The sequence below is a fragment of the Mesoplodon mirus genome (assembly GCF_964341445.2).
Source record: "Mesoplodon mirus genome assembly, chromosome: 15".
NCBI classification, from domain to species: domain Eukaryota; kingdom Metazoa; phylum Chordata; class Mammalia; order Artiodactyla; family Ziphiidae; genus Mesoplodon; species Mesoplodon mirus.
In genome coordinates this window covers 24,126,544-24,142,915 of record NC_138991.1, presented here as the reverse complement: position 1 = coordinate 24,142,915, position 16,372 = coordinate 24,126,544, and the positions used below count along the sequence as shown (strand labels likewise).

Genomic DNA, 16,372 nt, shown 5'->3' with positions numbered 1-16,372 from the left:
GAGCACGTGGTCTCATGGACAAAAGTCAGGTCCACATCAGTCATTTAAAATAAATTCTTTAATAGTCTCCATTTAATTGGTTTATTTGTTGTTAATAAATTGGCAACACACGGAGGGGCCGAGGGTATGCTCCCAGGCAGGCTCCTGCGCGGGGTGGGCTCAGGCAGGAGACGCTGCCCTGGAGCGGGGGGGGGCCGGGGCACAGCCTCCCTGTGCTCCAAGGGATGGAAAGAGAAGGCCCCTCCCACTTCTGGGGGAACCCATGAACACAGCGGCCAATGAGCAAACAGAACCAGAGGAGCTAAAGGAAAACAAAGGAGGGAGGAAGGGAGGGACAGATGGGCAGGCTTGGGGGAAGGTAGCGTTCTCTGGTGTCCCCCACCCCTGCCCAAGGGCTCAGAAGCCTTTGCCTGGGTCCAAAGGCCAGGGCAAACTTGGCTCACAGATTGGGGGAGGGTGCCCATATCTCCCTCCCCACCCCAGGACTGACAGCCAAGAGACCGGGCAGGAGCTCAGACAGAGCTATTTTTAAAAGTCCCCTTACCTCTGGGTGGGCCGGGACCCCAGGGTTCTGAAGGAAGGGTGGGCACAGTGTCCCTGTCCTCATCATAGAGATCTTGAGGGAACTGAGACTCCCCAATGACCCGGGGCCCTCAGACCCAGGGGCCAAGGGCTTCTAGACGCTCCCTCCCACCAAGCCTGTACCTGAAGACCTGGGGCCGGCGGAGAGCAGCAGGGAGGCGGAGGGGCGGGGGAGGACGGGACAGGGCAGGGCGTGAGGCACACGTACCCACGCTCACCCGCACTGGCCCAGGCCCAGCAGCCTCCCGAGGCCTGGCCCAAGATCACTCCTCGGTGAAGTCCCTGTCTATGTCCATGTAGGGCTCCTCGATGTAGCTGACAAGGGCAGAGGGTGACTGGCGGTCCGGGTTCAACAGGATGGACACGGTCTCTTTCCAGTATGAGAAGCTGATGCAGGAGCTCTGGGCAAAGAGAGAGGGGCTGAGCGGGCGCCTGGGGGACACGGGTCAAGCCCAGCACCCCGCGGGGAGGGCCTTCGTAAGGGGACAAAGAGCTGCCTGCCACAGGGTCCAGGCGGGGACCAGGGACCCCAGACGCCCCTCCAAGGGGCCCTGGGTCTGTGTGCCCGCAGCCCGCCCACCACCCCTCAGGGGCGGGGCACTCACGTTCTCCAGGCAGGTGCTGTCCTTGTCCTTGTGTAGGTAATGCTGCTGCCAGAAGCGCAGTAGGTTGTGGAAGTTGTTGAGCAGGAAGCCAGGGTACTTCTTGCTGTGCTCCATCCGCTGCAGCAGCCGCAGGTACAAGGGCAGCCGCTCTTTCCGTCGGGCCAGCATCAGAATCACCAGGCTGGTGTTCAGGCAGCTGACATTCTCCTGCAAGCACCAGGCCATCCAGGTCACGCACGTGCCGGCAGCCCCAGGGGCCCCGGTGGAGCGGGGGTGCCACTGGGCAGGGAGGACCGTGTCCCTGGCGGAGTCCAGGGGCCACGCACTGCACTGCCCCTGCAGGAAGCTGACAAGAGGACTGGGGAGAGGAACGATGCCCGCATCCTGGCCCAAGTGCCTTCCTGGTCCCTCACCCCACCCCACCCCCATCCCCACCCTGGGATGTTCCCGGTGGGAACGGTATCATCAGTCTAGTTAGAGTCCACTCTTCCTCCAGAACCAGCTCAGGCATCGCTTCTTCCCAGGAGCTTCGATCCCTGGGGTGGCGGGGTGAACGCATCAGATCCAGGTGTCTCACTCCGCTTCACTCAGCACTAGACAGGCAGCTTCCTCAAGTGTCTCAGACTGTTTCGTTCACTGTGCATCCCCAGCCCAGGGTCTCGCCTCGGTAAATGTTAGACGAAGGAATGAAAGAACAACCTCTGAGTATTACCCCCATTTTAGAAAAGAGGGGTGTGAAGCTCGGAAAAGGGTCGGCTGCACAGTTATCTGTTGAAGGAGGTGGGAGTCAACATCAGGTCCAACCCCAAAGTCTGCACAGGAGGCTGGGCTCGGAGAGCACTGGACTGGGAGTCAGAGTTCAGTGCCCATCCTGACTCTGCCCCAAACCATCTGTGACCTTGGAGCCTTGCACCCTCCCCAGGCCCCTTCTGTAAAATGGGGCACTGATCCCTATTGGAGAAAAGTCCTCAGAATAGCTGGGAGGGTTTCCCAGGAACCAAGGGATGGGTCTCAGGAGGTGTATTGGGTTGGCCCAAAAGTTTGTTCAGTTTTAAGTAAAAAGACACATTTTTCATTTTCACCAAGAACTTTAGTGAATGTATTCATTAACCAAACGAACTTTTTGGCCAACCCAACACTTCTAGGGTGAAGGTGGCTCTGGGATGAGGGTAACTGCTTCCAATCTCCCTTTCCCTGTGGCAGGTCTGCAGGGCCTCTCACCTGGGTCAGCGTCTGCACGTGGATGATATTGATGAGGCGGAAGAGGAAGGACATCTGTGTGGGCACCTGGGATATGTAGGCAAGCAGGCGGCACTCGGACAGGACCTCTGCAACTAGGGACAGAGAGGCAGAGGTGTGAGCAGCAGGTGTGGAAGCTGGTCTGCGGCTCAGGCCCAGGGGCCTGACACCCAGGCTTCTAGTCAAGCCCCCCTGGGGCTCTGACTCTGAAGCTGGGAGCCCCCACTGTCAAAACAACTACAGGAAAGGTTGGCTGCAGCAGGAACAAACCTCCAGCTGCCCTGCCACCCCGGCTAAAGCCTGCATTCTCACTAGAGCCCCTGCCAGGAGTTTGCTTCCACCTTTTCCTTCGGTCACGTTTGGGGACCGTCTCTCCCAGAGGCCCTCCCCAGGCTTCACCACCTGGGGGCCTCTCATCCCAGGCAAGTCCAGGCCAGGAGAGGAAGGGTGTGTGTTGTTTTTTGCATTTTGCTGGAAACAGTGTCTTTTTTTTTTCACCTGCCATTAAAATGTCACACATGCTTATTAGAGGAAGCATGGATGATAAAAGTAAAGCCAAGAAAATCACCCTGAGAGCCACCGCCTTGACCCCAACCATGTGAGTGTTTGGTGCAGCTACTTCCAGACACTTCTGTCTCCTTGCTAGAGGCTGGGCGTTTGACACCAATCGCAGCCACACTGGACCGATTCATCGGCATTACGGCTTTTTCTTACCTTTCATGTCCACCTGGTTTTCGAATCGGTCCAGTGACAGAGTGACGCAGCGCACCAGCATGTTGGAGTCCACCAGCGAGCTGTTGATCTGCTTCAGGAACACCTGGAACTGGAGCGGAAGCTGGGCTGACGGGGGCGGTGGGCTCTCGGCTGGAGACAGCCAAGGCCTAGGGCGTGCAGTCACTGCAGGGGGTATCCCCGTACCCTGGCCCAGCTGTTTCCAACAGGAAGACTGAAGCTCGGACAAACCTGTGCCCTGCCCTCACCACCTAATAAGCAGTCCCAGCAAAAGAGCTCAACTCAGACCTTCTGACGCTATGTCCAGTGTTTTCTGCACTGAAGGGTCTACTGTCATTTTTACTTCAACTTGTCTGAGCTGGGTTTCTGCCACACACATCCTGTGAGCCTAACACACCGGGCCCAGTCCTGCCCTTCTGGGGCTCATCATGGCACCCAGCACACTGCATCAGACCCATTTCCAAGCCCACCTGCCCACAAGCAGCTGAGACTTTCATCCCTGTGTACCCAGGGTCTAGCACAGTGCCTGGCACACAGCAAGGGCTAATGAATGTTTGTTGACAACTATCCGCTGACTCCCCAGGACTCTGCAATTTAAAACCAGCACCTGAAGACTGGGCTCCAACATAACTTCTGGATGATGTGCCAAACCCCACGGAACCCTGGGTTAGACTTACCTTTGCATCCGTGTTGATGTATTTATTAAATCTCTTGAATGCATCAACATTAAACTTCATCAGCTCCCCCAGGAGGTCAAAGTAACTCTGGAGCACATCCCGCGACTTGCACTCACTGTCCACAATGCAGTAGAGGATGTGCTGGGGGTGGGAGAGGACAGGGTGAAGGCAGGAAGGCGGCTGATCCCGGGGACCAACAGGCACATATGGCTGCTGCCCCCAGGCTGCGCTCATCTAAGCTGCCCACCGCCGGCCTCCCCCAGCCCTGGCACATAGCTCAGACCACGTGGCATTAGCTTTGAGCAAGCATCCAGGTTGATGGAACCTGCTCTCCTGTCTATAGATTCTCATCTGAGGACACTGGTGGCTCCCAGGGCAGGGCCGGGCCTGACACACCTCACCAGGAAGTCGGGTGTGGGGGGAGGTTGGGCTACGTAGCCACCACCTCTCTTGCTTGCCCAGGTCCGAGCTAAAGTGTCTGCAAGACGGCTAGGCTCTCCAGCTCGCAGGGAGGCGGCCGTCTCCAGAGGTAACACTGGCCACTGCCCGAGCACCGAAGCCATTCAAGTGAAGCACAGGGTTTAAGAACACGAGACACATTTTGACCCCATGGTTTGTCTTTATGTTAATAAAAGAAGAAGTTCACACTAAAGTCAGTGAACTTTTATCAAGAACATAAAGCAATTAACTCCTTGAGAAGGTTTTCTACGACAGTTAAACTGTTTCCTTTTTCATTTTTATTTTCTTGAAGTTGTATATACCAATTTGGATCAGTTCTTTTCCTTACGGATTTTTAAAACAATGCATGGATCAGTTTCTTATTTGTATCCTTTTTTTTTTTTTTTTTACCCAATTGTAACCTTGGACATTTTGCCCTACCTCCCTTCGTAAATTTTGCTTTTTATGGAGGCCATTTTTCAAGAAAGGGAAATTAACTTTTAGTCAGCAGCAAAATATCCTCAGGGTCAAAAGGCCTTGCTGAGCAACTTTACAGACTCCTATAATCCTCCATGGCCACCCCCAGATCCCTCAATCACCCGTTAGGCACCCATGGGGAACCCAGAGTTGACAGCTATGGGGAAGTACCAGGGCGATCTGCACTGGCATTTTACGATAAAGAGATCTGGTCTGCTCTGCCAGCTGTCTAGGTCTCAGGACAGGAAAGCAACACATGGGGCTGGGGAGAGGGACACCCGACACCCTGGCTCCTCCGGGCCATTACCTCCAGAAGGCCTCGCTTCAGCAGGAACATCTGGTCTGCATAGGAGGTGGTCCCTCGGAGGAAACTCTCCACAGCCCGGGCTTGCCAAAACCTGCGACCCAAATGTTGACCCCTGGCCCAGGTGGCTAAGGCTGCCCTCTTCTGGCCCATGTTCTATTCACCAAGGGGCTGGGAGATGTCTGCTGTCTTTTCATTTATCCAACAGACATTTACTGAACGTCTATCTACTAGGCATCGGGCCTCATACTAGGCATTGGGGACAGATCAAGGGTCCCCATCCTCAGGGATCTGACAGCTCAGGGGGGAATAGTCCTCCATGTGGTTCGTCTGGAAGGAGCTGTGTCTTGGAGAAGGCAGCATCTAGGATCAAAGGGCTGGCCCTGTGAATCACGTGTGAAAACACACTCTAGCCTCTGCCGCTTCAGAGGAATAGGAGGACATGGAAGCGAGGGGCTGGGAATGCATAAGGGAACCTGACAGACCTGTGGACAGACCACCGAGCTCACTTCTGATGGGCTGTCCTAGAGACGAGGTGGCTGATGTTGACTGAGTGGCCCCGGAGGGCACAGTTGGGATCCATAAGAGGACGTCAGGACAAAGCAGGCTGAGTTGACAGGGGACCCTTGGGGATGGAGCCTACTGACAACTCACACCCACCCTGATGGAATGCCTCCCTCACCTGCTACTGCTGTCTGCAGCCTTTAAGACTCAACTTAGATGAGTCTAAGGAACTGAGGTGCCCTCCCTATCCGCACCCGCCCCACCAGCTCCCTTTGCTCCCACGGCTCCCGGGGCAGGTCATGGCTCCGAGCCTTTCCACACTGCAACCCCCACACAGGTTTCTTTTCATGCTTGTTTCTCACAACCCAGGCAACTCCATGTGGGCAGGGACTGTAGCTCCCATTTCTCCCCCACCTGTCCAGCACCAGCACAGAACACGTGCTTGGTGAATGCTTGGTCAATTCTTAAAACACACTGGTGGCACGCAGCAGAAGCTAGTGAGTACGTGCTGAGTCAACACAAGGGAGATGGCAAACTCCCTCTCCCTGACAGTAACCAGATGTCCGGAGTAGAAGCTGGTGACTAAAGAAGGTAATTCTAACAGCTTAAGAAACACTTGGCTCCTGGGCCCTCAGGAGTGGCAGGTGCGTGTCCCAGATCTACCTGAAAGATGACTCCGCTGGCTCCTTCTTCATGACCTGCAGCAGACGAGTTAGTAAGCCCCTCTTCCCATCACACACCAAACTCCTGAAATAAAATAGACAGGAACATATTGGGGGCAGATCTGAGAGGCTGACAGGGGCCAACTTCCACTTGGCCAAAGGACTGTGTCTTGGGGCCCTGGGGTTGGGTGTCTCTGCTGGGTTAGGTGGGTAAAAAAACATGGTGACATTTCCAAACGTACAAGATGTCCTCCTGCTCTACCTGGGTCCAGAGCACCCTAAGGACTCCTGCAGTCTCACAACTGAATAGCCAAGTGCATTCTCACTACATCTCAGGGCAGCTTTCCCTGCCCAAACTCACTGACAAGTGATCAGAGGCCACAACCAGAGTCACACAGGGCTCAGCACTGCTGGTGAGAGGGCTGCTTACAACAAAAGTGGGTTTGAAATACCACGACAGAGTCTAGCAGATGGGGCAAAGTCCGTGCCCACAGGGTGAGGCAGGGAGTACCCTGGGCCCCAGGTTCAGCTCCAGCTGGCCTTGGACAAGTACCTGAGGTTCTGGGCCTCAGCTTCCTGGTCTAGGAAGCAAAGACAGTAAGTGAGGAAATGACTCAGGCTGCATTATCGGGGAGAGAGGGCCAAGCAGCCAGGGACTCTAGGTCCTTAAACTCCTCCTTCAAATAGAGCAGCTCTACTATTCACCCACTACAGGTATTAGGGTGGGACTATATTCAGTTTCAGTTGAACAAAGATTTCTGCTACTTTAAAAGTAAAAACAGGGGCCTCCCTGGTGGCGCAGTGGTTGAGAGTCCGCCTGCCGATGCAGGGGATACGGGTTCGTGCCCCGGTCTGGGAGGATCCCATATGCCGCGGAGCGGCTGGGCCCGTGAGCCATGGCCGCTGGGCCTGCGCATCCGGAGCCTGTGCTCTGCAACGGGGGAGGCCACAACAGTGAGAGGCCCGCATACCGCAAAAAAAAAAAAAAAAAAAAAAAAAGTAAAAACAAACAAACAATCAAAAAAGGCTGGAGAATTACAACTCCTGTTGCTGGATACAGTCCTCCCTCCCCTGACCCCTGTGAGCCTGTGACTTCCTTGCTCCGCTCTAGAAAGTGAGACAAGTATAACCCAGCTAATGGGACTTGGCAGAGGGCAGGAAAGGAGCATGTCAATGAAGCTGAGTGACAGGGGAGAGAGCCGAGTATATATGACCTGTGGTAGGTGACCTCTCTGAGCCCCTGCTCCCCAGTCTGTAAAGTGGAGGCGACGATGGCGCTTCCCTCCAAGGGCTGCTGTGGGGCTCCAATGAGATAATGCAGGTGACGGGAGGACGGTGCCTGGCACACAGGAGCCCTCAAGACACTGTAGCTACATGTGAGTGAGAAAGGACAAGTACACACACCTGTGTGCACCCACCTGGGAGCCCTGGGACTTGCAGGAAACCAGGGTGGGCTGTGGGCCACAGATGCACCCCAGCCATGCTCACCTGTCAGTGTTGAGGACGGCTTCCACCTCGGGGATGTTGGCCTTGAGAGAGATGGCGCTGAGTTCATTCAGCTCTTGGTTGTTGAGCAGTAGATACTTGTTCCTGAAATAAATATGTTAGAGGCGGTAAAGGACAGGAACTGTGGCTGCCGCATCAACACTGGGCTAGTCCCCTGCCCATCTGCTGTGGAGGGAATCCAAGAAGCCCCGGGGTACCCGCCCCCAACGCCACTTACCCCGAGCCAGCATTCTGCGGCAGGGCACGCAGCCCACTGCTCTCATGCTGTGGGAGTCTCCCTGGCCCCAACGCCCACCCTCTGCCTGCCACGTCCACTTATGAGGCCCCTTTCCTTAGCATCTCTAGGCCTTTCTTTTGCCACTGAACATTTCTATTTAATTTCTCAAAGGCACTTTCAACTCAGTGATGTCCAAATCAAACTCATCATTTTACTCCTCAAGACTGGCCCTGTTCCAGCATTCCCACCAGGAGGCCTGAGTCGGCTGTGACACTCCCTCCTTCCTTTCCCTTTCACATCCAGGCCTCTCGTCACCCAAGTCATGTGGACAGAACCAGCTTCCTAAATGGTCTCCCCACAGGAGTCAATCCCACACACAGCACCCAGAGTGATCTTCAGATAACTGGAATCTGATCATGTCACTCCCATAAACAATGCTCCCACATTTTCACACTGCTTTAGAATATATAAAATCCAAGCCTGAGAACACGACCCATCAGATCTAAGAGTCTGATGAAAGCTAGGGGCTCAATTCTTCAGGAAAAAAAGGACACATTCAGAACATATTGGTGCCATTTTTCAGGGCTGACATACTTGCTGGAGCTTGAGTCCTTCAGACAGAGAACCTCTCAAAGAGGATGATCAACACGATCCAGACAAAAGCTGCAAAGTGAAGGCCCCTGAGGTCACATGTGTCCTCAGGCATGTCCTATTAGCTTATACAATATTTCAAAAGAATATAAACCAGCACTTAAAGATCAGGACTTTTCACATAAATCTTAATTTCTGGCTTTCCTTGGGGGAAAAACTCAGAAGCTATGCAACACTGGGCCTTGTTTCCTGTACACCAACAGCTGCTAAGAGCTGAGCAGTGGCTGCCTGTGTGTTCCAGCTCACCAAGGTCTCACCAACGCCAAGGTCAGCTGCCATTTACCCCTCCCCTGCACTTTCCTTATATCAGAGAATCATTCTCCAATACATTCTCCACCAAAGGTTGGACATTTAAAATAAGAGGGCAGAGTGTGTTTCAAGGAAAACGGGGGAGAGTACATCTCCTTGTACAGGTGAAGAATATTCCATCTGCTCAACATGTCAATACTCAGCCCACTTTGGCCATCTGAGGTTCCTGCTGGCCCCTGCGAATAGCCAAGCTCCTGGCTCAGAGGGACAGACGGTTGAGAGCTGTATTGACCCCAAGGGTAATAAGGGGCCAGCGACTTCCACACTCACTTCCAAGGTGGCTGTGGGGCAAGGGGAAACTCAGTGTAGGGCCTGGCATAAAGGAAGGGCTGCACAAATGGCAGCCCTGATCACGAAGTGCAGCCCCATGCGGTTGCCCTGAGGTGAGAGTGGCTCTCACGGCGCCCAGGTCCTCCTGAGCCGAGGTCAGCGATGAGACAAAGGGAGAAGAAAAGACAACGAAACAACTCTCCTCCCAGGGACGGCTTGTACTTACTCATGGTGGTCGCTGAAACTCTGGAGGAGCCTCAAAAACTGAATCTTCAAGGTGATGTCCTAAAATACATGTGCATCCTCGATGTTAAAACCACAGTCACAATGTTCCAAAAGAAAACAAAAGGCTCTGCTGACAGTCTGGACGTCACTCTGCTTCTCTGAGCCCCTGTCCTCGCGCACAGTGAGGACTTCTCTTTAGTCAGAAAATCCTTTGTCCACATCTGGCCAACAGGAGATTAAGCTAACGTAGACCCTTCCTGTTAAAAACACCCCAACATACTGGATAAAAAATAACTGAAATTGGGCTTCTCCGGTGGCACAGTGGTTGGGAATCCACCTGACAATGCAGGGGACATGGGTTCAAGCCCTGGTCCGGGATGATCCCACAAGCTGCGAGGCAACTGGGCCCGTGCACCACAGCTACTGAGCCTGCGCTCTAGAGCCCGTGAGCTGCAACTGCTGAAGCCCGTGCACCTAGAGCCTGTGCTCCACAACGGGGGAGGTCACCGCAGTGAGAGGCCCGCGCACCACAGGCCCCTGCTCGCCGCAACTAGAGAAAGGCTCACGGGCAGCAATGAAGACCCAACGCAGCCAAAAATAAAATAAATTAATTTTTTTTTTAAGTCTTAAAAATAAATAACTGAAATTATTTTAAATGTGAGGCTAAGTTCATAGGAAAGAAAGGAAATTCCACTAGAATCAGAAATGAAAGGACCGAGTTCAGAGCAGTGACCACGAGAGCTGATGGCTGGCAACTCTGGGTGGGTGGAGAAGTGGAAATGAGACTTATTCGGGCCAGGGCTTGGGTTTCAATGCTCTGCAGGGACCAGACAGAACCTTGGGCGCATGGAAAGCCTGCAGAATGTATACATTTGGTGAAAAAAGGGTTAGAAAAACCCCACCTACCAGCCCAGGGAGCTGGCAAAGAAGCCTGTCTCTGCCAGGGTGCTGCTGGTGGTGGAGGGGAGCCCCCAGGTCCCCAGGAGGACCCTGGGCTCATACTACCAGAGTGGGAGGGCAGACACTCAAAATGAAACCTTGCCCTGGGATGCTGTGCCCTCTGAAGTACCTGGCAGACAAAAGCCAAATGTTCTATAGGACTACTTCCAGGGCCCAGGCTACACGTACTCACAGGGGAAACAAGCTCCCCCTCCCCTGAAGGTGACCTTCTACAAACAGTACAGAACACAAGGCAACACTCCACCCCGAGGTGAGTCTGAAGACTCAGACACAAGTAGCTCCCCATGAGCAATCCAAAAAAGACTATCAAAAAGTATGTTATGAATAATTAAAGAGGTAAAATTAAAGACAGAAAATGCAACAGAAGAACAAAATATTAACATAATGAATAAAAGACCACGTAGCTTTTGACAAAGATCCAGACAAAATGTCTAGAAATGCACAATATATTCACTTGAAATTAATTCAAATGGATGTGCTAAAAGGTAAATCTGACAAAGCCAAGGAGAAAAACAGTAAACTGGAAGATATGGCACTGAGGAAAGTCCCCAGAATGTAGCTTAGAGACCAGGGAGGACCCATGTCACTGGGCCTGGTGGCCGTGTGGCACTTTCCCCCTCATGCTGATAGCCGATGATCTTTCTTTTGCAAGAAACAGAGGCTCAGAGATTCAGTGACTTGTTCAAGCTCTCTCAAAAAGCTGAGTGGCACAACAGGGCTCCTGACTCGCAGTTCAGTGCCCTCTAGGGCACCGTGAGAAAGACCAAGCAAAGGTGAGCCCTTGGCCCTTAAAAATGAGAAAACCTCCTAAAGCCCTTTTTGGAGGCAGACCACTGGCGTGGTTCTGGAAGGCAAACCTAGTATCAGTGGATGTAAATTACAATGGGATAGAGAACGGAATGAGGAAAAACTTGCTGTTCCGTAGCAGAGAGGGTGGCCCTGTCTGGAGGAAAGTGAGTGCCCTGCCCAGAGGTGAACAAGGGAAGGCTGGCTGGAGGGCCTCAAAAGGCATGTCTGGATAGGTGAAGGGTGGGGCTCAGATCCTTCCCCAAGGTGGCTTCCAATTATGGGGTTACACAGGCTATGACTTTCAGTTTCTGCTTTACTCTCAAAGAACGGAATTTCAAAGGGCCAACAGCAGTTCTTGAAACAACTACTTCTGGCAAGCAAAGCCCATCTGTCACCGGGGTCCCTGCTCACCGGGCTACAGTCACAGTTCTGGTTGTGACCGTGGAGGACAAGGGCAGATGCTGAATGCTTCCTCCAAATCAGTTTGTCAAACAAATTGTTCAGCCCGGGGATCAGCTTGAACTCCGCAATCATTCTGTGAACCTGGATGGGGCAGGAAGGCAAAAGCATTAAGACAAATGTGCTATGAAGGCCTATCAAAGCCTGGGCAGGTAGGTCCCATAAGGCTTCCGGACGAAGAAAGCACTGCTGATGTTTAAAGAGAACAGCCACACTTGCTCTACCCTCACCACCGCTCCCACTACGCACAAACATGCTCTTAAACTCTCTAGAAGGAGACATTAATAACTGGTAAAATCAGATGCTTCATGGGAGAACCCTGAATGTTCAGGATCAGAGGGGAGAAAGGCTTCACTTATACTCATTTACACCTTTTAATACAGAGCTATGTGAATTACTGACCTATTAAAATAATTTTTTACATAACATAAAACAAAACTATTACTACTTTTCAGGGCTGTTGTAAGGATAAAGTCAGAAAACGTATGTCTAGTCCAGAGCACAGCCCCAGGGCTTACTAATTCCCATTTTACAGAGGAAAGGAAAGTTTAGCAGGACTGATGTGGCCAAGGCAGGGGTGGAAATGTCACCCTAACTCAGGTGTTCTGATCTGAAAGCCTGTCCCTTCCCTGCCCACCACAGGCTGGTGTTTATCTTGGGAGACCAGAACTTGACAGTGCTGTGACTCTGGGCAACATTCTTCTTTAAGCCTGCGTCCCTTGATGGAAAATGAGGGCTGATGAAGCTGCTGAAAGGGCTGAATGAGGTCATGTGGGGGAAGCTCAGGGTCTGACTTACAGGAAGCGCTGGAAAAAAGGACTGTTGTATTGATTATTTTCATTAGCACCAGAGGGATGGAACTTATGACATTTGGTGAGCATTTCCAGTCTAGTGATTTCAACTTAGCCAAGACTGGTCAGAGAACCTGGCCCGAGTGCACAATAATAAGGTCACTCCAAGGAGGAGCCTTCTGGGGGACCTGGCCGGGGAAACTGTTCCCCCTGCTGTCCTGGTGTAGGCGGGGTCTGTGAATCCATGTCCCCACAGTGCCTAGCACACAGTAGGAACTCAGTGAATGCTGACTGTGCAAATGAGGACACAGCAGCATAACACTGGTTCTCAGGAAGGTAGGGTTCTGGGCCAGCTGAAGGTCCCTCCCAAGGAAGCGGCAGCTGTGATCACAGTTTAACTAAAGACCACAATGATTCATAGAAGCTTGGTAACAGGAAGGCTCAGGGAGCAGGGAACTGTCATGGTGAGGGGACAGAAAGAAGAGTCGGGGCAGCAGAGTTTACATCCTGGCTCTCACGATGCCTGAGATGACTGAGGGCAGGGCCCTTTTTTGTTTCTTTGTTTTCACAAGCATCAAGTGGGGTAGAGGTCACCACCTGCTGTATAACTTACCAAATAACCTCAAATTCAAATATGAATGACTGTGAAAGTGCCTCAAAAAAGAAAAAGCACTCAACACAGGTTAAGATATCATGACTAATGTTTTTTATAAGAACTATATCCCATATTAAAGGAAGGAGCCCCAGTGCTGTGGACATCAGGGCAGGATCTCATCCAGCGTCCTGGTTTTAAATGCCAACCACAGGGTGACGACGCCCAAAGTTATACCTCCAGGCCTCTCTTCTCCCCTAACTCCAGGTGCAGGGAAGCCAAATGCCAGTTCTAACAGACACCTAAACCTACCTTGTTCAAACTGAACTCCTCCCCTTCCTCCCTTCAGACGTCTGCCCCTCCAGTCCTTACCCACCAGTCTTAACCATGTCAAGAAATGGCAAACCATTCCTCCCACCTGCTTGCAAAGAGGTAAGGAAGTTACCTTTAACTCCTCTCTCCACTTATGTCCACACCTAACCTATCAGCAAATCTTACCTGTTCTACCTTCAGAATAGATCCAGAACGCAAGCACCTCTCACCACTCCTGCCACAAACATGCTGGTCCTAGCTACTGTGAGCTCTTTCGCACAGCAGCCGGAGGATGGCTTCCCATTGCACTCAGAGTATAAACACAAGAGCCCTTAAATGGCCTATGAAAGCCCAATGCAACCTGGCCCCCGCGTGACCCCTCAGCCCACCTCTCCTCGCTGCTGGCTCCTGTCCATGCCCCAGCTTCCCTACTGTTCCACCAACCCACCAGGCAGGCTCGCACCCACTTCCCATCTGGGCCTGCTCCCTCTACCTGGCAGGCTGCCTTGAGGGTCAGCATGCCTGGCTTCCTCGCTTTCTTGAGGACCCTGCCGGGCCAGACGTCATCTTTCGGCCGGTCTTTTCCCTGCTGCCCTCTCTAAACTGTTCCTCACTTGTAAACCTGTGATAACTGCACCCACCTCGCAGAGAGCTGTGTGAGAGTACAGTCCTTAACTGAGAAAGGTGCTCAAGGACTGCTGAGCTCCCGGCTCCCCCTTCCCTCAGCCCACCCCTCCCCCCAGGCCTCATTTCACCCCTAGGAGAATGCGTAGGGAGCGCGAGTGGGCCGCTTATGTACCTTGAGGAGTGCTGCATACTTCTAGAGCCCTCCCCCTCCCCCCTGCTCCTCCCTCCTGGAACTGCTTCAAGGTTCAAGGAACCTCAGCATGGCTGGGCCCCCCCGCAGTTGCCTAGTTTTCATAACTTGACACAGTTCCGACCCACCACCCCAAGCCCCCATCAGACTGGCAACTCCTCCAGTGCATCTACAGGGCAGACACCCACCCTTTACTCTGCACATTAACAAGGTCAGATAACATGGCTAAGCCGCCCACTCCTGCCCGGGGCACCAATGCTCTGTCTAGAAATGATGCCCACAGCAAGGTACAGTGGAAAGACTATGAGCCCCGGAATCCGACCGGTTTCCTGATGTGTAAAACAGGGATAAGGGAGCCAACCCCTCGCTTTGCTGGCCAGAGACAGAGGCGTTGTGAGGGGCGGCCTAACAGGTGCCTGGGAAGAGTCTGCCCGCGGCTCCTCCTGCTCTGAGACGTGGCGGAAGGGCCCACCTGGTTTCGCTGGCGCCCCATCAGCAACACGCAGAGGACATAGAGCACCTCCAGTTTGTACATGATCTCATGCATGATCTTCATTGACTGAGGCAGCTGGGTCCTAGGAGAAGCGTGAGGCAGGCCATTGTCCTCCGAAGCCCCTGGAGGAGGGAGCACAATGGAGGCTGAGACAGCCACCAGGAGAGAGGGTTCAATCACTGCTCATGAGGAAACACGTTTCTGCCCCTCAAACCTGCGCTGAACAGACCTGAGGTAACGGAGCCATCAGACTGGGCCCTGAGTCTGTGACAGAGACTTTGAAAGCCACAAAACTCTCTCCAGGCCACCGGGTTCAGGGAAGCTTAGAAACTTAGGAACATGGACTCTGCAATTGTATCCCACCGGCTTTTAACACTCAGCAAAAATACTGTGACACAGCCAACCAGTAACCTGATCCATGCCCTGCCCCCAAATCCCTTCTCCTGCCACCACCAGACCCACCGCGCCCACCCCGAGAAACTGCCCAGACAGATGTCCAGCAGCAAACTGTGTCAAATTCTCTTCAGGTCACAAGGGACTCTGAGTACTTGGTCCCTCTGCTTAGATGCCACAAGGGGGCACTGCTGAAGGACTAAAATGGAGGCTTTTTGAAGATTTTTTTCCCTCCTGTTTTTCAAACAGCCATGGAAAGTTTCCTAAGGCAGACGAGGCATCACAATCGATACTAGTGATACAGATGAACATATTATCTACTAGCAGGTTTTCATTTTACCCAATTTCATTATTAGCGACAACAGCAAAAGCTACCTAATATTCATGGACACGATATGTGTCAGGCATTGGGTTTTGGGCTTTAGGTAAACCATCTCATTTCCTCTACTACCCAGTTAACAAAGAAGTCTCAGTGGGTCACGCAGGCCGCACTGGAGGGTACTCTCGGGAGTGGGGGCAGAGCAAAGGGATGAAGACTGAGGGCGGCTGTGGAACGACAACTTGCTGGCTGTGTGACCCTGGGCAAGTCACCTCCTCGGCAGGCTTTCAAGCGTTCTGTAAACGGGAAGAAAAGTAGTGCTGCAGCGGTCGGCTCGAGTTCCTGTGAGGAGTGAAGGAGGACACAAGAAAGCCCAGCACCTGATTCTTGGGAAGCCTCACTCTTAGGTCCCTATTATTTTAAAAGGTCAGAGTCAGGAGACCTTAGGATTTACTTCCCCTTAGTTTTCCTCATCTTTAAGGTGAAAGGATGAATCAGTAACTACTAAGGTCCTTTTTAATTCCTATTGGAACTGTTGCCCTAGAGGCCTTTTGAAAAGGCCAGAAAGTCTATGTGGTACAGAGCAGTGGTCATGAGATATATTCGGGTGAGGCGCATGCAGTTATGATTTCTGTACGGTGATATCATGACCTAAAAACCTAACTTACTCCACCCTACAGACTTAGAACTATTTTTTCCAGCCATGTTACATCACTAATATAAAAGCTGAAAGACGACCAGCTGCTGAACGAAGCAGGACAGAGAGGCAGTGCAGCACAGGGGTTAAGGACTCGGAGCCAGACTGCTGGGTGGCTTTGGGGAAGTCTGTTGATGTGTCTATGCTTCAGTATCCATCCTCATCTGTAAAACAGAAATAATGGCAACAACCTATCTCTTACCAACACTGCAAAGATTAAATGATTTAATATGTTGAAAGTGCTTAAAAAATGCAGGGCACATGTACCCAACATACAAGTATGTGTTAAACAGAAGTAGAAAACGAACTCTGAGTATTTGCTAATGCTTGCTCGCTATATGTTTTCTTCCTT

The 16,372-nt window shown here is 52.4% G+C and overlaps 1 protein-coding gene across 2 annotated transcripts in view; it reads right to left on the bottom strand.

Moving 5' to 3' along the window:
* Positions 1 to 43: 43 nt before the first annotated feature.
* The window catches only part of TRPC4AP (transient receptor potential cation channel subfamily C member 4 associated protein), a 73,319-nt gene continuing 56,990 nt past the window's right edge, over positions 44 to 16,372 (bottom strand). Inside the window, exons 9-19 of one of the 2 annotated variants that reach the window (XM_082643897.1) lie at positions 14,591 to 14,733; positions 11,559 to 11,690; positions 9,400 to 9,458; positions 7,709 to 7,810; positions 6,222 to 6,305; positions 5,058 to 5,148; positions 3,836 to 3,976; positions 3,141 to 3,249; positions 2,409 to 2,521; positions 1,188 to 1,394; positions 44 to 983 (exon numbers count right to left, since the gene is read on the bottom strand). In XM_082643897.1, coding sequence (XP_082500023.1) covers positions 846 to 983; positions 1,188 to 1,394; positions 2,409 to 2,521; positions 3,141 to 3,249; positions 3,836 to 3,976; positions 5,058 to 5,148; positions 6,222 to 6,305; positions 7,709 to 7,810; positions 9,400 to 9,458; positions 11,559 to 11,690; positions 14,591 to 14,733 — 1,319 coding nt within the window. In that variant the 3' untranslated portion in view covers positions 44 to 845. Of the gene's footprint in view, positions 984 to 1,187; positions 1,395 to 2,408; positions 2,522 to 3,140; positions 3,250 to 3,835; positions 3,977 to 5,057; positions 5,149 to 6,221; positions 6,306 to 7,708; positions 7,811 to 9,399; positions 9,459 to 11,558; positions 11,691 to 14,590; positions 14,758 to 16,372 lie in introns of both variants that reach the window. The other variant, XM_082643896.1, reaches the window with a different exon arrangement.